The sequence below is a fragment of the Scyliorhinus canicula genome, chromosome 4 (genome assembly GCF_902713615.1).
Source record: "Scyliorhinus canicula chromosome 4, sScyCan1.1, whole genome shotgun sequence".
NCBI classification, from domain to species: Eukaryota; Metazoa; Chordata; class Chondrichthyes; order Carcharhiniformes; family Scyliorhinidae; genus Scyliorhinus; species Scyliorhinus canicula.
In genome coordinates this window covers 209,567,113-209,589,431 of record NC_052149.1, presented here as the reverse complement: position 1 = coordinate 209,589,431, position 22,319 = coordinate 209,567,113, and the positions used below count along the sequence as shown (strand labels likewise).

Here is a 22,319-nt window from a genome sequence, read left to right as displayed (position 1 = left end):
TTTGTTTCCTGTTACTAAGCTCACTTTTTATCCAGTTTGCCACATCGCCCTAGGCTCTTACCTTTTTGACCGATCTGCCATGTGGGACTTTGTCAAATGCCTTGCTAAAATCCATGCACAGAACATCGACTGCACTACATTTATCAACCCTTCTTGTCACTTCCTCAAAGAATTCAGTCAAATTTGTGAGGCAACACCTTCCTTTAACAAATCCATGCCATCCCTAACTAGTCTATGCCTTTCTATGTGACAGTTAATCCTATCTCTCGGGATTGATTCTACTAATTTGCTCACCACCAACGTAAAACTAATTGTTCAGCATTTCCTTCAATCTTTTTTAAAATAATGGAACCATGTTTTTGTTTCTCCAGTCTTCCGGTAACTCCCCTGTATCTAGTGAGGATTAGAAAAGCATCTTCAGAGTATCTGCAATCTCCTCGCTGACATCCTTCAGTAGTTTCGGAAACAACCCTGGTGACTTATCAACTTTCAAGGATTCCAAACCTTCAAGTACTTCCTCTCGCTTTATGATTATCCCATCCAATATCTCACAGTGTTGCTCCTGGACTACTATATCTGCATCATCCATTTTCTTTTGTAAACACAGAGACAGAATATTCATTAAAACCCTTCCCGCAGCCTCTGCATCTAGACACAAGTTCCCTTCTTCATCTCTGATAGGTTTCACTTTCTTCCTTAACTAACCTTTAATGTATTGGTAAAACATCTTTGGGTTTTATTTAACTTTACTTCCTAATCTTTGTTCATGTTCTCTCTTTGATTTCCTTATTTCCTTTTTGACTTTGTCTCTGCACTTCCTATACTCGTCTAGGCTATCTGCAGTGCTTAGTTCTTTGTGCCTATTGTACGCTTTCTTTTTCTGTTCGATCTTCCTCCGACTTCCTCTAGACAACCAGGAGGTCCAGATTTGGCAGTACCACTCTTAGTTTTGTCGGGTTCATGTTGACTTTCTACATTTAGCATCTCGCTTTTTAGTGCTTCCCACTGGTTTTCCACTGATTTAGCCTCTAGCAATACTGGCCAGTCCATCCCAGCCAAATCCCATCTCATTTCTGCAAAATGTGCCTTCCCCAGTTCAAAAGGTTTACTCCTGCTTTATCTCTGGCTTTTTCCATCGTAATACTGAATCTAACTGAATTGTGATCACTAGTCCCGATATGGTCGCCAACCGTCACTTTGCCCACTTATCCTTCTTCGTTCCCCAAGACTAGGTCTGACCTTCTCTCATTGGGTTTGTCACTAATTGGTTGAAAAAATATTCCTGGACACACTGCATTAATTTTTCTCCCTCAGTCCCCCTTTTATTGTTTGAATCCCAGTTGATATTGGGATAGTTAAAGTCTCCTGCCATTATTGCCCTCTTGTTCTTACAGGCAGAAATTTTCTGCTTGTTCGGACATTTTACTTGCCACTGGATTTGGAGGATCTTCTGAAGGCAGCGCGACAGTTCTTCTCCAGTGCTTTGATGCACCTGTTGTAATGCAAGTCTCTGAAGCATATGGAAGCTCTGGGATTGTTGCTGCTCAGTAAACCTGCCCTTAGTTTTGGGTCTGAGACCCTAGAACTCAAATATGCACCACATCCTGAGCTGGCACATTGGAGGCAATCATGCATTTTATCATCAGAATCTATGAAGAAAATTCCTTGACCTGGAATGGTAACGCTTTTTCTCTCCTCTCAGATGCTGTCAGACCAGCTCAGTATTTCCAGCATTCCCTGTTTTTATTTTGGATTTCCGGTATTCACAGTATTTTGCTTTTGTGGTAGAAGTTTGGAACTCTCTTCCAAAAACACTCGTTGATGTTACGTCAGTTGTTGATTTTAAATCTGAAGTTGACAGGCTTTATACCCAAGGGCATCAAGGAATACTGCTAAAAGCAGATATTTGAAGTTTGGCCACAGATCTGTCATGATCTTATTGAATAGCAGAACAGACTAGAGGGGCGAAACAATGAACTCCTGTTCCTATTATGCAATATGTCCGTGTAGATTAAATGTTTAAAATTCAGAATAATAATTTTTAAAATAAATTTAGAGTACCCAATAATGTTTTTTCCAATTAAGGGGCAATTTAGCGTGGCCAATCCACCTACCCTGCATATCTTAGGGTTGTGGGGGTGAAACCCACCAGACCCAGGAAGAATGTGCAAACTCCACACTGACAGTGACCCAGAGCTGGGATCGAACCTGGATCCTCAGCATGATCGCCTTCAATGTGCCAGCTCAGGATGAGGTGCGTATTTGAGTTCTAGGGTCTCAGACCCAAGACTAAGGACAGGTTTACTTAGCAGCAACAATCCCAGAGATTCCATATGCTTCAGAGACTTGCACTACAACAGGTGCATCAAAGCACTGGAGGAGAACTGTAGGCAGCAGTGCTAACCACTGCACCACCATGCCGCCCAAAATTCTGAATAATTCTGGTAACTTTGCATGATATCATCTTAAAAACAAAGCACTTTCCAGAAGTCCAGTGTTCAAAACTGAACAGAGAATTCAATGGGGTCTGACCAATCCTCTGTATAACTGAAGTGTCGCTGCTTCACTTTTGTATTTTGTTCTTTATTCTTTCATCGGATGTAGGTGTCACTGGCAAGGCCAGAATTTATTGCCCTTCCCGAATTTCCTTTAGACTGAGTGGCTTGCTGAACCATTTCAGAACCATTGGAGTCTGCACGTCCTCCCCGTGTGTGCGTGGGTTTCCTCCGGGTGCTCCGGTTTCCTCCCACAGTCCAAAGATGTGCGGGTTAGGTGGATTGGCCGTGATAAATTGCCCGTAGTGTAAGGTTAATGGGGGGGATTGTTGGGTTACGGGTATACGGGTTACGTGGGTTTAAGTAGGGTGATCATTGCTCGGCACAACATCGAGGGCCGAAGGGCCTGTTCTGTGCTGTACTGTTCTATGTTCTATGTTCTAGATAGCAGTTAAGAGTCAACTACACTGCTACGGATCTGGAGTCGCATGTGCGCCAGACCATTGAAATGGTCACATTCCATTAGCCTTTTTCACTATTTTTCATACTTGTGCATTAGCCTTTATTGATCTTTACAGAAGCATAACATACATGTTTGCACCTTCAAAAGTCCTAGTCTCCCATGAAAGAAAAATTTTATAATTTGTTTTTCTCAGATCCAATGTGGACGACCTCATTTTCCGGCATTGACTTAATCTGTTATAGTTTTGCTCACTCTCTTCGTCTATGTATTTTTGTAAGGGCTTGTTTCAATCTACACAAATAATTCTCTCTCTCAATTCAGTGTGATCTACCACCTGGGATGCAAATCTATTTTCAAGTCATAAGGACATACGAAGAAAACGTGAGGCCCCGGAACAGTTTCAAATGGAACACCAATTGTCATCTCCTCCCTATCAGAGACCACTCCCTTTATCTTTGCTCTCTGTCTACTTTCTTCAGTTACCAAAACGCATATTTTCTTGCACATCAATTTTTGCTAATAATCTGTTGTGCGTTGACATAGGGAAATATCCTACAGCACTTCATCGTCACTTTGAATAGAAGATGTAATTTGTTGTGAAACTCCTCAGCATATTTTTGCATGTGGTCATCAAATTAATTGATAATAAAATTATCCATGTGTTAATTATGTAACTTAGCCCATTGCAACTTAAATATTGGATATTAGGAAATATGTAAATGACAGTTAATTTATCTACGTTAGCACTTAAAATCATATATAAAATCATAGAATCCCTACAGTGAAGAAGGAGGCCAATCGGTCCATCAAGTCTGCACCGATCTTCTGAAAGAGCACTTCACCCTGACTCATTCTCCACTCTATCTCCATAGCCACACTTACCCTGCACACCCATGGACACTAAGGGCAATTTTGCATGGGCAATCCATCTAACCTGCACATCTTTAGATTATGGGAGGAAACCGGAGCAGTCAGAGGGAACACACGCAGACACCGAAAGAATGTTCAGACTCCACATATTGAGTCATCTAAGGTTGGATGGGTCCCTGGCGCTGTGAGACAGCAGTGTTGACCACCGTGCGCCCATTTCTTAGATCACAAGCTGTTTAGCATTCGTAAACTCAGCTTGCCTACAATTGAGATGTGAGAATTGTGCAATGCTTGGATAATCTGTTCACCAGTGATCCACCCTGCACATGATCGCATTAGTCCAGTGTTTTTCTGAATAAAAAAGCAAACACACCATGCGAGGAATAGAGTGCGAGAAACAATGTATTATATAACAAAATCTGATCTACGTTAGAATAATGGGGAGTTTTAAAGTGCGAATCATTGAAAACGGTAATCATTTTTGCCGATTTACACAAGAGAAAAAAGATCAGGCTGGATCTAATAGCGGTGTCGCATTGAATGGTCATGAATTTATGGGATAGTGTGCCATTCGTGCGTAAGTATATGTGTATTTGCTGTATCCAAGCAGGAAAGCTATATCATCTTGGTTTTTCAACATCTTTAGACAAGGGGCTGGATTCTCCGCACCCCGACGCTGAAATTGCGGCCAGCGTCGGGGTGGAGAATCCATTTCCCTGCACGGAATCGCGACTGGCGCCAGTTCCCCGATTCTGCGGGCCCTGAAAAGCAGCGTACTCTCGCTGCATATCACCTACCTGCGGCCATTGCTGGAGGCCCGCTCCGCCATTCTCCGCCCCGACGGCATGGACCACTCATGGCCCTGCCGGTTGGGAAACTAGCGTGGTGGCTGCGGACTCAGTCCACGGCTGCCCCGGTCGGGGGGGGGGGGGGGGGGGGGTGGAGGGGGTCTATTTTTAATGTCCAGCTCCGCGGTCTGATTTCGCATTGGAACATGGTGCAGCCGCTGGAGGACCCCGCTGTGCACATGCACGGTCTCCGACCCGGAAGTGTGGGGGCCAGTATCTGCAGCAAAAGCTACTAATTGTAAACTGGGTCCCTGCTAGCCCCCTGCAGGGTTAGGAATATGTGGCCCTTTCACGCCAGTTTTCCTGGCCTGAAAGTCTAGTTTTTACGACGGCGTGGGGATATAGTCGCAAAAACAGAATCCAGGCCAAGGTTTCCCTTTTGAGCAAATATAAATTGCGAGGTATTTATTTAAGTTTATACTTCTGGAGTTTGCTTGGCTGCGTTAATAATAATAATCTTTATTAGTGTCACAAGTAGGCTTACATTAACACTGCAATGAAGTTACTGTGAAAATGTGTTTACTGTAGACTAAAATATTAAGAGATTGATTGCCATTAGTATACCGTTACCAGGATGATTGAAAGCAAACTAGGGGCACCATTGGCTGACACCCTGGGTTAACACGTATTCAGCTCAAATATTAAACAGTTAGGGCTTTAGACCAAAACTTCCGCTACAGATTTTGAGATATTTTGCAACTATGGTTGCGAGTACTGTAAAAACGTTTTGGCTCAGTTTAACAAAACAAGTTGTGGGATTTGGGGGAGGAATGGCTCTCGCCTCAGAAAACACAAACTACCTGCTGCGAATTTGTAGAAACAAAAATCCCCGTCCCAGTTCCTCGCTGAGCTTTTATTCCCCTTCAATAAAATCAGAGTGACCTCTTTCGTTCAACCACCGGTTGAGGAAAGTCGGCGCGGTGTTGCCAGAGTTGATCAATGTGTGTATGTGCCATCATCATTGCCCTCACTGCACCTGCAACATTTTTTATTGACTGACTCGCTCGCAGATTGTTATTTTTTTGATTGAAGAAATGAATTGGGGCGGCGTGGAGTTTTCCACTTTCCTAAAAGTTGCACCGGCGCATTTGCTCCCTTCTTGAATTCGGTCCCGATGGAAAGACAATTGTCGCCGAGGACTCGAAATCGTTCCCCCCCCCAAAAAAAAAATCGAATTGGAGTTCACATCCTTGTGGTTAATTTTAAAGGAAAGTCTCGAAATCTCCTGTGTGTGTGACAGCCAGCGGAGAGGGCAGGCTTGATCATGCAGGAGGCAGCGTGCCCGCAGCTTCGCCCCGTGTCCCCTCCCCACGGGAAGAGCTGAGGAAATCCCCCCCCCCCCCCCCAACTTTCTTTCGCGCCCGCTCCACGTGACCCGGCGGCCGTTCCATTTCGAAAAGCCTTGGGCTCGAGCCGCAGGATCCACGCGCTGGCTGCGGTTTAACGGTTCAAGCCCGCGGAGGCGACAGCACGCTCGGCATCCCAAATCCCCACGCAACACCCACGCTCAGCACCGGGCTCGGTGCAATCAAAATATGTTCTGAGAATAATCCACAACCCCCACTTTCCCGGCACATCAAAGAAAGGGAGAGGCGATGAACGTGTCCCTGCGTGGTCACGAATATTAATATACTAGAGCCAGGCGGAAGCTGGCAGGTTCCCATCTCTGGGATTTTTTTTCCTCTTTTTTTTACAAAGGAAGCCGTGCGTACTGTCTGTGTGTGTTCACTGACTGAACATCTCCCGGAATTAACCAAATTTCCTTTATTTTTTTAAAATCTTGCCTCCCCCCCCCCCCCTTTCCTCTGTGGGAATGACGAGTCGGCTGAGAGGATAGCGATTTCTAAACAGCACCATGCGCCAAGATTTTTGGAAGAGACAAGCACACGGTTGTCCTTCCTCCCCGGCATTTTCGGATGCTTTAGCGGTCAGCATCTAAAAAGAAGGGTGGGTGGGGGGTGGGGGTGGGGGCGGGGAGGGGGAAAAAAGAAGAAACACAATTAGAGACAGACAGAGGGAGAGAGAGGCGAAAACAGACGTTGCTTCAAAAGAACAGCCACAGACATCTTGTTTCCCCCCCCCCCTCTTTTCCCGCCCGTCCTCACCCCCTCTTCATTTCCCCCCTCTTCCCTTTTACCCCCTCCCTGCATATATTATATAATATATATATATCATTTTTTTTTTGCAAAGTGAAGCTGCTTCCTCTTGCCTTTTGATGTGAGTGAGGAGTGTGCGCAGGCGCCCCCCACCTTGGAATTACTGCACTGGTCAGAATAAGTTGGATCCTGTCTCCCTCTCTCTGTGTGTGCCTCTCTCTTCTGCTGCTGCTGCCTTGGCTTGTGTGTGTGTGTGTGGGAGGGGGGAGAGGGGGGGAAAAACCCCGACATCATCTGAAAACTTAGGGATGCTGAGAGTTCGGAAAAGGGGCTACTTTAGGGCTTTCTCGTTCCCCTTGCTCGTGGCGATGGTCTGTGCACAAAGGTAAGCCGCCGTGGCGCCGGGCAAGTGGAGGTGTCTCTCACCGCGTGTGTGTGTGTGTGTGTGCACCCCTTCATTTGTAAATGCCACATTTACTTCAAGCTCAGACAAACGACGTTCTCAACTATTCTCTTCTCCCCCCCCCCCCTCCCCTCTCTCTCTCTCTCTCTCCAGTGTCAATGACCCCAGTAACATGTCACTGGTGAAGGAGACCGTTGACAGACTGCTGAAGGGCTATGACATCCGCCTGAGGCCAGATTTCGGAGGTAATTTGATTTTCACGCCGGCGCGATTCCCGCTCGCTCGCCCGCCCGCCCCGCTCGCCTCCTCGGCCGTCGGGACGGGGCTCCCCCCCCCCCCCCGGAGACCATTTTAAAAGTTTAAAATCATCCGCACTGCCCTCGAGTTGACTGAATCCCGCACTTTGAGAGTTTCGCCGCTGTCCCCTTTAATGGCTGTTTTTTTCTCTCTCAGTGTGTGTTGTGTTTCTTTTTCGACGGCCGGGCACTCGCCGGTCCGATAAGTTGTGATGTTTATTAGTTGCCACAGCTCCGTGCCGGCAAGAAGTTGTCTTATTTTTTTTTAAAAAAGAGGCTTCAGAATATCCCCGAAGCACGTTCGGCTAATTTTCCTTCCAAGTTTTAATATAGATTAAACGAAACGTGTCATCAGCACGTTCCTTTAGCTGCGGCTATCTAATTCGTTTTTCCGAAGGAACATTGGACACAGTGAAATAGGACACTAGGTGCCGGTCACATACTGTACCGAAATGTTGCATAGGTTGTTGGAGGGGGGTGGCCTTACGTGTTTAAAGAAATATGATTTTTAAGCTCCTTGATATTGGGGGGCGAGGTGAGGGGGGGGGGGGGGGGGCTGAACTGGTTATTGTGTTATATAAAACCTTCTTGGTCTGTTAGGCTGCACCGAAGAGTTAAATTTCAGAGATCACATTGCGGGCGATCTTGTTTGTCTGCAGGTGAACCTGTGAGTGTTGGCATGAACATAGACATTGCCAGCATCGATATGGTCTCTGAAGTCAACATGGTGAGTACCCCAAGTCTTCTCCACTTTGATTTGCGGGAACAGTGCGATAAGTTTGCACTTCAGTAAGCGATGGTTTCGGTTACCCGCACGCTTGAAAGCCTGCGTGCAACATTCGTTGACATCAAAGCAATTCCCTCCAAAGCAGCGTGCAATGGATCAGAATATTGGCCACGTACGTTTTACGAGTGATGTGAATTTTATTAGCAAAACACAAAGCCCTTGCAGGAGAGAGAGAGAGAAGAGGATATTGGAATGCAATAGGCATTGGTTTGTGGAGCTGAGCTGGAGATGAATTGTGAACAACCTTTAGTCAAGGTACTGGACTGGAGGGAGTTTGCTGCTTCGTGCAATAGCGTCCCCTGCTGATTTTTACACTCAGCACAATGAATCCAGGCTCCGGTTTGCACTCGAGCTGCTTGAAGACGATTGAAATAGAGCCCTATTTAATATTTGATTTCCGTTAACGTCTTTGTCCGAAGGGATAAATAAACGCGCACTATGTGTGTCGAACGTACGAGTTTTGTTTTGTTGTTGAGGGGTGGAATTAACAGCATCATTTGACAGGACTACGCGTCCGGTCTTTTTCAAGCTTTTAAATTTCATTCCGTCTGACGCAGATATTGGACACATCAGCCCCATCGAAGTGCATGAAGGAGGTTGTCATTTCAATTGCACAACATTCAGTGCTTGTGTCCATAAACTTGTTATTGCACAGGGGATAAACTTGTTATTATTGCACAGGGGAATCACAGGGGAATCCCCCCCCCCCCCCCGTATCGCTATCTCAAGGTCACCAGATGTACAGATGGAACTCGGGTAGCTCCGCGTGTTACCTCGCATGAAGAACTACTGGCACTGGTGCTTCTGTGTGCCAAATCTACCAAGGGCGACAAGCACGCCCTCATTGTGTCACTTCTTTCATAGATTACTCCTGGTATCTTTGATAATTTTACAGTAGATAAAATAATCTGATAGAAAGTTTTCAAAAAGTCACCTAACTGCATATAATTGATGTCGGGCCATTTTTTCTGAATCGGCTTGCAATTTAAGGTGCTCTCTGTCTTGCGAGCGCGGCGGTGGAATTTTGGTGCACACAATTTATTATAAATCATGAACTACTTTACACCAAACTATAATTTTAACTGTAGACGGGGGGGGGGGGGGGGGAGGATTCCAATACTATTTAGACATAATTTAAAATCCAGTAGCAATAAATAACAGCTAAATAAAGATTGTACACAATAGTTTAGATATTATAACAACTTCTTGAGTCATTGTCTCTTTAGGGAAGCATAATAACTTATGAAGTTTTATAGGGCAGTTATATGGGCCACATTTCAATGACCTCTGGCACTGCCATCTAGTGTTACAGTATTGTCAGGTATTGCACAAAGGTTAGTAGCAGCTGTTGAAAACCAGGGCACTGAACAGGAAGAATAATGAAGCTAGCAGATTTGTCTTTTGAATATGCTGCAGTATTGTCCTTTTTTTGTAATTTAGCCTTAAGTATGTTGGTTAGAAATAAAAAAAAGAGGATCACTGTTGGATGCAACTGTATGATCTTCCATTACACCTCTTCATTTTACTTTTCAAAACTGATTTTTAGCTTGTTTTCTCCCCACCCAATTAACCTAACAGCTAATACCTCGTTAGGTGTAATTTGATTAATTCATTTTTCTATGCGGCCTCTGTTATCCTATGTAGAATCACTGAGCAATATTTTTAAAACGTCAACAGATGCTGCTCGTGGGGTGGTCTGATTTGTAACACATTTTGAAGGCAAAATTATGAACTCCCATACCATCGTGTACATCTCAATTGTTATTTTAATTTTGAAGTTTTGCTTCAGACTATTCAGAGTTTTAAAAATGGGTGTTTTGTAGCCAGACAGGACATACATGTGAATTTCTTATGTGATGCCCAATAAATGTAATGAAACTGGCAAATTAGGTACCAACTTGTTTGCTTATCAAGTACTTCAAATGTGGTACATAGATAAACAGTTTGGTTCTTTAAAAATGGCAAAATTTGGTTTATTTACCCATTAGAAAAAAAGTAATTATACTGGTTTTGTTATTAATTGGAAAACTACTCTCATCCAGCAGTTGCTGAGAAAAAATCCACTTTGTTTACTAAACAGGTGTGTAAACTCACTCACTAAGTCTCACTTAAATTTTATCAACTAATATTGATTAAAAAAGAAAACAAAACAGCTTCTAAGTGCCTGGAGGGTGTATCGAACACTCCTATACAGCTTGCAGGGAATTAAACCAAGGTTGTGAGACCTATCTTTTAATGACATTAGTTATTTTCCTATGCATCTTCTTTTATTCTTTACTTGTTGTTGAGAGATTTTGCCCTTGGTTGATTTGACCAGTTTGTAATTCAATAGTCACGCCTCTTGAACATCCATTGGTTCATTATTATGATTAATGTTATGCCATTAATCTCTTCTTCCTATTATGAAATGGAGCTGATTTAGTAGTTTTCACTTGCATATATGATTAAAATTGTGAAAGTAGTAGTTAGTTGCCTCAAGTAATCACTAGCTGACATGTTCTTTTAAATTACTTACTGCGTTGGACAATGTTTAGCATGTTATCCATAGAATATTCAAACAAATTTATTTTCCTTTTTGGACTAGAATATATTAAAATATTCCAGTTCTGCTCTTCAGTTTCTTTCTCCAAATCATCATCTTCACATTATTTTAAATCCATGGTACATCAACTTTCTGTGTGACACAAAGGCAGATCTGGAAACTTGTTTAACTTACAAATTTATTTGTTTGACTGGTGACACAGCACATTTCTCAAGAAATATGAAAGTTTCCCCTCCATTTTTTTCATGCACTGCAGTTTACTTCCATGCTTGTCGGGGAGATTAAAAATAAATTATAGGTTGCCAAAGCATGAATGCAATAAGACAATAAGATTGCATCAGTAAACACATTGATAACTCAGAAAGAAAAATCTAAAATGCTGAAAATCTGACAACCAAAAAATCTGGAAATAAGCAGGCGGGGGTGGGGTGTGGGGGGGGGGGGGGGGGAGGCGTAGTTTGAAGGAAATCATAACCAATAGCCCACATTTGATTGATAGTGAATGAGCAACCCATCCTTTTTTTAAAAAAAAATAACTTAAGAGTACACAATTATTTATTTTCAATTAAGGGACAATTTAGCGTGACCAATTGACCTACCCTGCACATCTTTTGAGTTGTGCGGGTCAACCCATCTTAAACCATGCAAAATTTTATTTTAAACTATAATCAAGTGGATTGTAAAGTGAAATGCTAAAGTACTATTGCCCATTTTGTCCTACAGGAAAATTCAATTTCTACCCTCCCTTCCTCAAAACAGGAAAGAAAACCCTCTGACAAAACACCTCTATTTGAAATGTTTTGAGATGCTCCTGGACTTGTATGTTTTGTTTGATATATTTTCCGTTTTATTTCAAATATGTTAGAGTACAAAGAACAGGAAACCCACTATATATGTTGGATTTCAATCTAAAGCAAAGTAAATAATAATTAAAGAATTACAGGTCTTTATAGCAATTTTCTGAGGATTTCAAATAGGGACCGGGGTTTGATTTCGGCCTTGGGTGACTGTGTGGAGCTTGCACATCCTCCCAGTGTCTGTGGATTTCCCCTGGGTGTTCCGGTTTCCTCCCACAGTCCAAAGATGTGCAGGTTAAGTGGATTGGCCACGCTAAATTTCCCCTTAGCATCCAAAAATGTGCAGGTTAGGTGGGGTTACGGGGATAGGGTGGGGGAATGAGCCTAGGTAGGGTGCTCTTTCAGAGGGTCGGTGCAGACACGATGGGCCTAATGGACTCCTTTTTCTCTATCGGGATTCTATGGAGTCTATGTTGATGGCATTAAATTAAGATACAACCCCATGGTGGATATAACCTCGAGCTTGCGTGATGAGATTGGTGGACAAATTCTTAACATATCATTTTAATGTTTTTTTTGATATATTTTCTGTTTTATTACAAATATGTTCTAGTATAAAGAACTGGAAACCCACTATATATGTTGGATTTTATCTAAAGCAAAGTAATTAATAATTAAAGAATTAATTCTATTTTAACGCAAACACAACATCATTTGATATTAAAGGATAAAATGCCTATTAACATATTGGGCCAGAAATGTCATTATGTGTTTGTCAACTAATATCAGCAATGGTAATTTTGACTTTTATAGTTGCATAGATAGTTGAAAATGAATACTGCAGCTTGACTGAAAAATTCAGATGATGTCAACCACAGTTGTGAAGCTTGAGTTTTTGGTTCAGTGTATCATTTTAATCCAAACAAAACTCAGTTTTCTAAATTTTCATTGTTTTTGTTTTAATAAATAAATTAAAAATACTTTGAAGACTGAGGGAAGTTATTATGAAATTGCCATCACTGAGTAAGTTTATTTAATGATCCAAAATAATGTTTTGACTATTGAGGATTAAGAGCCTTGTCTATATTACAAATACGTTTATATCCACGGAGGAAAGGATGGTGATAGGTGATCGCTCATTACTGATCAGTATCACCATATTGAATTAACTACCTGTTGTTACATTACAGACTAAGTTGTAGGAATCTCTAAACTGCAAGTAAACATCTTGACTTAGTCTTTTTTTTCAGGGATGCTCTATAATGAGAGTTGACTTGCAACAAGAATGTTATCAATATGTTGCAGCAATATTACAAGTTTGGTAGTTATGTGCTTAAAGAAAAGTCAATTTAATATTTTAATTGTTAAATTCTGCTGAAGCAGTATAATGCTCTTCTGGTGGCGTGTTCTCTGTGAACTGTCATATGACTCACTTTATATCATATGGAGCTAAGATCTGAGTTACGTACTGTACTAAAGTATTACAAACCTGGAACTGTATGACTCTGGTGCAAAATTCTTAAGGTATTGTGTTACCATATTATTCTGGTTACATCCCCATCTTTTATTGCCTGTACCTGTAGTGTCGAACTGTTGTCACTCTGGGTAGGGGTAGGAGAGTATTACATTTTGAAAGTTATTGTATCTGTAGTGTCGAACTGTTGTCACTCTGGGTAGGGGTGGGAGAGTATTACATTCTGAAAGTTATTCTTGGGAGGTTATATTTTTAGATGAATGTGAGGTGTGCACTTTCTAAGTTCCATTAGTTGTTGATTACATACTCTGGAATTAAATGTAGCGCAAACTGAGATCTTGATCTTCTATGTAAATAGAACGACATTTGGAGAGATTCTTGTGAGAAGGACTTGTATTTCAGTGTGGGTTTAAACTTTAAAGGTTTAAAGGTTTTAGAGAATCGTAGAAACCTAAGACAAGGAAGAACTTCATTTAGCCATTCTGTCTATGCCGACCATAAAGGAGCAAGGCAGTCTTATCCCACTTTCGATCCTTTGGTCCATAGCCTTGTAGGATACAATACTTCACGTACATAACCAAACGCTTTTTAAATGCATTGGGATTTCCAGCCTCTACCACTCCTCTTTTCATGCAGTGAGTTACAGACTTCAAACACTTGATGACAAAAATCTATGTCCCCTGGTGATTGACCTCTGCTGAGAGAAATAGAGTGAATAGGATGGATCTATCTTAGATCATTTAATTTTGTATGATTCAATTTAATTTTCCCTCAGTCATCTCTTTTCGAAGAAAACAACCCCAGAAAAAGATTTCTTGGTATCATCCATATAAATATTCTGTGACCTCTAGTGTGATCACATCCTTCCTGTAATATGATGACCAGAACTATACTCTGTACTGTAGCTTTGGCTTATATGGTCCCTCAGCTTGGCACTTCGAACATAAGAACTAGGAGCAGGAGTAGGCCATCTGGCCATTCGAGCCTGCTCCGCCATTCAGTGAGATCATGGCTGATGTTTTGTGGACTCCGCTCCACTTTCCCGCCCGAACATCATAACCTTTAATTCCTTTATTCTTCAAAAAACTATCTATCTTGATTTGGAAACCCCGTCAACTCTGGGATTAACCTAGTGAAATACCTCTGCACACCCTCCAGCACCAGTACGTCCTTTCTCAGGTAAGGAGACCAAAATTGAACACAATACTCCAGGTGTGGCCTCACTAACACCTTCTACAGTTGCAGCATAACCTCCCTAGTCTTAAATTCCATCCCTCTAGCAATGAAGGACAAAACTCCATTTGCCTTCTTAATTACCTGTTGCACCTATAAACCAAGTTTTTGCGACACATGCACGAGGACTCCCAGGTCCCTCTGGACAGCAGCATGTTTTAATATTTTATCATTTAAATAATAATCCCTTTTGCTGTTATTCCTACCAAAATGGATAACGTCACATTTGGCAACATTGCATTCCATCTGCCAGACCCTAGCCCATTCACTTAAACTATCCAAATCCCTCTGCAGATTTACGGTATCCTCTGCACTTTTTGCTTTACCACTCATCTTAGTGTCGTCTGCAAACTTGGACACATTGCACTTGGTCCCCAACTCCAAATCATATAAATTGTGAACAATTGCGGGCCCAACACTGATCCCTGAGGGACACCACTAGCTACTGATTGCCAATCAGAGAAACACTCATTAATCCCCACTCTATGCTTTCTATTAATTAACCAATCCTCTATCCATGCTACTACTTTACCCTTAACGCTATGCATCTTTATCTTCTGCAGCAACCTTTTGAACACAGAACATTGTAGCGCAGTACTCAATCCCTCTATCAATAAAAGCTAACACACCGTACGCCTTCTTAACAACCCTATCAACCTGGGCGGCAACTTTCAGGGATCTATGTACATGGACACCGAGATCTCTCTGCTCATCCACACTACCAAGAATCTGACTCTTAGCCCAGTACTCTGTCTTCCTTTACTCCATTCAAAATGAATCACCTCACACTTTTCTGCATTAACCTCCATTTGCCACCTGTCAGCCCAGCTCTGCAGCTTATCTATGTCCCTCTGTAACCTGCAACATCCTTCCGCACTGTCTAAAGCTCCACCGACTTTAGTGTCATCTGCAAATTTACTCACCCATCCTTCCACGCAAGTGAAACAAAACAACTTTATTTGTAACAACAATAGGGATAAGGCATGCAATAACGGGTGACACAGTGGTTAGCACTGCTGCATCACATCACCAGGGACCTGGTGTTAAATAATGGGTTGAAAGACATTCCAATTAGTTGTCTCATTTATGTTAAGTATCCAATAATTGACTCTGATATGTAAAGAGGCTTCAGATGGCCTTTGTGTCAGGTGATGTGAAGGTAAAGTTTTGTGCAAAGTCTGTTCAAGAAAAATAAAGGTGTTTGTGACGAGGAGAAGAACCTTTGACTCTTTATACAACAGCAGCTAAACGTCGAACAAATGGTAGCAGAGGATGGTTGCTGTGCAAATGTGAAGAGTTGAAAGATACAACTTTTTCACACCAAACCAAGGAGTGAGTGAGAAGAAAAAAAAAAGCTGAACCTAGGCTAAAGGTGGCCGTATATGACTACCCCCCCTTATTTTCTGAAAGGGGATTGTACTATCAATGGAGAAATGCAGTAGTTATGCAGACTAAGTTAACTGCCTTGGGAGAGAAAAAACAAGGTATGGCATTGGCTCTTTCTCTACCTTCTGACAGTAAAATCAAAAGCAAAATTTTTTCTGAGCTGGAATTGGAAGAGTTAGACTCAGAAGAAGGTCTGGAGAGCCTATAATGTTATATGGATAAGATTTATAAAAAGGATGACTTGTTAAGTGCGTATGATGCATGGTCGGATTTTGATAGGTTCTGGAAAATAGAAGAATTCTCCATGGAAGACGATATAATGGAATTTGGCAGACTATATAAAAGGCTGCAGAAACACAACCTGGAATTTCCACAGAATGTATTGGCCTTTAAATTACTTGACTGTGCTAGAGGGAGCAACATGGATTGGCTCCTGGTTTTGACAGGAGTTCAGTTTGCGGATAAGGATACCTTATTCAGTCAGATGACAGAAGCTTTAAAAAAAGTTTCTCGGGAAACATTAGATTCCGATGGCTCTGGTGACCCAAATAGGTCAGTCTGCAATAAAGCAGAATATGGAAGACAAACTACTAACAGGATGGTGAAATCGCAAGGCTACAAACAGGTTCCAAGACTATAGAAGGAGATCGGGACCCGGAAATTATGAAGACAGAAACCCAGTTAGAACCGACAATAGGAAGATGAACCCCAGAAATGCCCGGGGTATGATAAATCGATGTTTTCGATGTGACTCTCAATACCATTATGCTTTCAACTGTCCAACACGTTATAATAGTGTTTGAAGTGACACATGACACGGAAGAGTCAGAAGAGGAAAAAGATAGTGACCAGAAAGAAGGCATTGTCCTATTAACAAGCAGTTTTACGCCGGTAATGAGTGTATTGGTTGCATAATCCTTCAATTGTGCTGTATTGGACAGTGGCTGCACATCTACTGTGTGTGGAATTACTGGTTAAAATGTTACCTGGACACCTTGAATGCTGAAAATCGTAACAAGGTTAAGGAATTTGAAAGTTTCACAAGTTTCAGGTTTGGGGATGATAATATTCTGAAGTCGCTGAAAAGAGTGGTGATCTCTCGCAATATTGCCGGAGTGAATCATTTCATTAGCACGGATATTGTATCAAGAGGGATACCTTTGCTTCTGAGCAGACCGTCGATGAAGAAAACACACATGAAATTGGATATGGAACAAGATAAGGCAACAGTTTTTGGAAAGACGGTGGACTTACAATTTACACAGTCAGGACACTATTGTATTCCATTACTGACAAATAATATTTCAAGTACAGTTGTTAAGGATGTGTTAATGGCAGTTGAAAATGGGACTTTAGCTGATAAAAAGCTTGTTGTATTAAAACTGCATAGGCAATTTGCGCATCCGTCTCCTCAGAGGCTGAAAATGTATTAAAGGATGCAGGGGTAAGGGATGAAGACTATATTAAACTGATAAAACAAGTTAGTGATCGCTGTGAAGTTTGTCAGAAGTACAGAAGGACACCAGCACGACCGATAGTAACCCTATCTTTGGCCAGGGATTTTAACGACATTGTGGCCATAGACCTTAAGATCTGGGATATAGCCAGTAATATATTTATTTTGCATTTCGTAGATTTAGTAACCAGATTTAGGCAATCAATGATTGTACGAAGTAAAGAAAAGAGAGTAATTCTGGATCAAATCGTGTAAAAATGGAAAGGGACAGGAATGGGCCCACCGGCAAAATTCGTTACGGACAATGGGGAAGAATTTGCTCATGATGAGTTTAGGGATATGGGTGAAATCGTGAATATCACAGTTATGAATAGGGCTGCGGAAAGCCCATTTAGTAATGGTATATGTGAAAGAAACCATGTGGTAATAGATGACATGCTCCAGAAATTTTGGCAGATAGACCAAACTGCAAGCAAAATTCATCTTTAGCATGGGTGGTGCATGCAAAGAATTCAATGCAGATGGTTGGGGGCAATAGTCCCTATCAATTAGTGTTTGGTAGAAATCTTAAAATTCCGTCCATTTTAGATGACCAGCCTCCAGCTTGCGAAGGGACTACAATTAGCTCTGCCTTTGCTGAGCATTTAAATGCATTACATAGCAGTTGAAAAGCTTTTTTGGAAGCAGAAGTCTCTGAAAGAATCCGCAGAGCTTTACGACATAATGTACGGCCATTAGATACCGTTTTTCAGCAAGGAGACATAGTATACTATAAGAGAGACAATTTTAATGAATGGAAAGGCCCAGGGAAGATCATAGTCATAGCCAGGGCCTCACGGTAGCATGGTGGTTAGCATCAATGCTTTACAGCTCCAGGGTCCCAGGTTCGATTCCCGGCTGGGTCACTGTCTGTGTGGAGCCTGCACGTCCTCCCTGTGTGTGCGTGGGTTTCCTCCGGGTGCTCCGGTTTTCTCCCACAGTCCAAAGATGTGCGGGTTAGGTGGATTGGCCATGCTAAATTGCCCGTAGTGTAAGGTTAATGTGGGGATTGTTGGGTTACGGGTATACGGGTTGCGTGGGTTTAAGTGGGGTGATCATTGCTCGGCACAACATCGAGGGCCAAAGGGCCTGTTCTGTGCTGTACTGTTCTAAAAAAAAAGATGGCAAAACAATTATTTTGCAACATGTCAATCAAACTGTTAGGGTACATTCCTCAAGGATAATGGGTACAGATTACAAATTTTCTAATTTAGACAGAGCAGACAGACATGATGAGGAACCAGAGTCATCTGGTACGCACACGTTACAGAAATATGAGGACCAGTTAACTGATATAGACAGGGTTTCTGTAGAGGAACACAACACTTCTGATGAATTAGAACAGGCCACTTTTCCGAAAGGACAACTGCCAAAAGTTGGTACAAAAGTGACATACTTGCCTGAAGGGTCTAGTCAATGGAAGGATGCAACTGTTATTAGTAGAGCAGGGAAGGCCACTGGAAAGTATAAACATTGGTTGAATGTACAGCATTCAGGGGAGGGAGTCAAGACAATGGATTGGGAACAGGAAGTTCACAAATGGAGGGCACAGAAATGCAGTGCCAGTTCAGATAGTACATCGGATAGTGAACAGGTCCACAGGAAAAGATTGAGAACTATTGAAAGGACATCCTACAGCAGAAGGGAAAGATCAAGCAGGAGCAGTACAGAACGAGATACCAGGCGGGAGAGGGGACATAGTTTATCAAGATCTCGGAACATGAATAAGACTACAAATACTAATAGGAGTAGAAGCCCACATACACGTGAGATTTTGGTGGCTTCCAATCAATTAGATGAAAAAGTTATCAAAGATGCCAAACAGCAAGAACTGGATAGTTGGAGTGAATTTGGGGTTTCATGGAAGTACCGGATAGGGGACAAAGAGCTCTATCCCACAGATGGATTTGAACAAAAAAGGTTCTTCTGGATGGAGCTTATAAGGAAAAAGCCAGGATTGTGGCAAGGGGCTTTGAAGAAAAGTTGGAAGATCTGATTTAAGGGTAGATTCACCTATGGCAGGAAAGGTTATTTCAAAGATCTTGTTGGCCAATTAGCCACAAAGGCATGGGAATGCAAATTTATAGATATAATAGCTGCCTTTTTGCAGGGGCATCAGCTCCAGAGAGACATTTTTCTCCGTCCTCCTAAAGAGGCAGCTAACACAGAAGGGGTACTCTGGAAGTTGACCAAATGTGCATATGGATTGAATGATGCATCGAGAGTCTGGTAGATTTCGGTAAGGTCAGTTTTGTTAAAGTTAGGCTGTTGCCAGTTGAAAGCAGATCCAGCAATGTTTTTCTGGCACTATATCGGAAATCTTTCTGGCATCTGTATGATGCATGTCGCTGATTTTTTTGTGGAGAAGACTAGTGATTTTGAAGCTCTTGTAATATCTGGTTTGAGGAAAGAATTCAGGGTTGTAAATCAGGCTTCCGGTGCATTTAAATATATTGGACTGGAAATCCGACAGACTACGTTAGGGGCAACTTTACGTCGGCAATCTTATTTGGAAAGCATCAGCCCAATAGCAATTAGTCATGGCCGGGTTTCACAAAAAGATGCAATGGTTTCAAAGATCGCAAAAGAGCGACTGCAAAGTTTAATTGGGAAACTGAATTGGTTAGGTAGACAGACTAGACCGGACGTGAGTTTTGATGTCTGAGGAGTTGAGTACAAAAATGAATGATCCCAAAGTGGAATACCTAATGAGAGCAAATAAAGCCTTGGTCAAACTAAAAATGCAAGAGTGTGTTTTGAGATTCCCGGTTTTAGGTGACCATAGGCACTTGAAACTCATAGTTTATAGTGATGTAATGGGGTTTCAAGCGCAGGAGATTTTATAATTTTCCTTTTCGGGAACAATGGTAAATGTTGCCCTCTTGTGTGGGAAACAAAGAAAATAAGGAGAGTGATCAAAAGCACTTTGGCTGCTGAGATGTTAAGCCTTGTAGAGGCCGTGGATATGGCCTTTTATATATCTCAGATATTGACAGACATTTTGGGATTAGGGATTTGGGTAATATACCTATTGAATGCCACATTGACAATAAATCCCTGTGGGAAAATGAGCACTCTACAAAAAGTGTCAATGAAAAAAGGTTAAGGATAGACATCGCAAGTTTGAAGCACATGTTGGACAGAGAGGAATAGCAAAAATTAAATGGGTCGACAGCAGCTATCAATTGATAGACTGTTTTACAAAAAGAGGGGCTAGTTCACAGAAACTTTTGGATTTAGATCGGTTGGAGACTTGGGCGGAGAGATGGCAGATGGAGTTTAATCCGGACAAATGTGAGGTAATGCATTTTGGAAGGTCTAATGCAGGTAGGGAATATACAGTGAATGGTAGAACCCTCAAGAGTATTGAAAGTATGAAAGTCAGAGAGATCTAGGTGTACAGGTCCACAGGTCACTGAAAGGGCTAACACAGGTGGAGAAGGTAGTCAAGAAGGCATACGGCATGCTTGCCTTCATTGGCCGGGGCATTGAGTATAAGAATTGGCAAGTCATGTTGCAGCTGTATAAAACCTTAGTTAGGCCACACTTGGAGTATAGTGTTCAATTCTGGTCGCCACACTACCAGAAGTATGTGGAGGCTTTAGAGAGGGTGCAGAAGAGGTTTACCAGGATGCTGCCTGGTATGGAGGGCATTAGCTATGAGGAGCGGTTGAATAAACTTGGTTTGTTCTCACTGGAACGACAGAGGCTGAGGGGCGACCTGATAGAGGTCAACAAAATATGAGGTGCATAGACAGAGTGGATAGTCAGAGGCTTTTCCCCAGGGTAGAGGGGTCAATTACTAGGGGACATAGTTTTAAGGTGTGATGGGCAAGGTTTAGAGTAGATGTACGGGGAAAGTTTTTTCACAGAGGGTAGTGGGTGCCTGTTTCTGTGACTGTTTTTTTTCTTCCAAAAAAAATAGAAAAAAGAGAATATTGCGTGTGTGTTTTTGAGTTTCTTGTAATTTTGTTTTCACATAATTATTTTTTTTTCTCCAAGGAAGGGGAGACTGTTAAGTAATGGGTTAAGAGCCACTCCAATTAGTTGTCTCATTTATGTTAAGTATCCAATAATTGACTCTGATATGTAAAGAGGCTTCAGGTGGCCTATGTGTCAGGTGATGTGAAGATAAAGTTTTGTGCAGAGTCTGTTAAAGGAAAATAAAGGTGTTTGTGAAAAGGAGAAGAACCTTTGATTCTTTATAGAACAGAAGCTAAACGTCTAACACCTGGGTTAAAATCTGATTTTGGGTAACTGTCTGTGTGGAGTTTGCATATTCTTCCTGTGTCTGCGTGGGTTTACTTCGAGCGCTCCAGTTTCCTCCCACAGTCCAAAGATGTGCAGGTTAGGTGGATAGGCTATGTTAAATTGTTCCTAGTGGGATTACAGGAATAGTGTGCGCGGATTGTTCTATGTTCTATCTTCATTGGATTGGGCCTAGGTAGTGTGCTCCTTCAGAGGGTCAGTGCAGATCCGATTGGCTGAATGGTCTCTGCACTGTAGTGATTCTATGCTTCTATGAACGGTCAGCTAATCTATTACTCTGTCTTTTACCGACCCACCCTCTACTCAAATACGCACAAGACAGACACACGAGGGAGAATGGAAAGGGATAAATGACGGATTAAAATGGAAGAAAGAGAGATGAGCATCCTTTTTGCTGTGAATTAAATCATTGTAACCGCCATCTTCCCAGGATGCGGAATGTTGAAACCACTTCTAACAAATATAGGAAAACAAGGGACTGACAAGGATTTACAGGAGGATCCTTGCACAGTTAATAAAGGAACCCATGCCATATGTCTGCTTAATGACCCTACCTGTTCTACTACCTTTGGGGTCTGTGAACATTTACTTCAAGGTTCCTCTGTATATCTCAGTATTCTACCACTTATTGTGTATTCCCTTGCCTTATTTGCCTTTTCCAAATGTATTAACTCCCAATTTTCTGGCTTGAATGCCTTTTGCAACTTTTCTACTTATCTTAGCACTCCATTGATACCTTCCTTCAGTCTACACTTTTCTTCCTCGTGATCGACCGTATTGCCAATTTTCTGTATCACCTGCAAACTTTATAATTATGCCTCCACATGGTCAAATCTCAATTGGGAAGATGTACGACCAAAAGCAA

General features: G+C 42.0%; 1 protein-coding gene across 1 annotated transcript in view; it reads left to right on the top strand.

Annotated features, from left to right (window-relative positions):
* The first annotated feature begins 6,677 nt into the window (after positions 1–6,677).
* The window catches only part of gabrb2a (gamma-aminobutyric acid type A receptor subunit beta2a), a 414,196-nt gene continuing 398,554 nt past the window's right edge, over positions 6,678–22,319 (top strand). Inside the window, exons 1-3 of the mRNA XM_038795983.1 lie at positions 6,678–7,157; positions 7,329–7,420; positions 8,131–8,198. Of these exons, the coding sequence (XP_038651911.1) occupies positions 7,081–7,157; positions 7,329–7,420; positions 8,131–8,198 (237 nt within the window). The 5' untranslated portion in view covers positions 6,678–7,080. The remainder of the gene's footprint in view (positions 7,158–7,328; positions 7,421–8,130; positions 8,199–22,319) is intronic.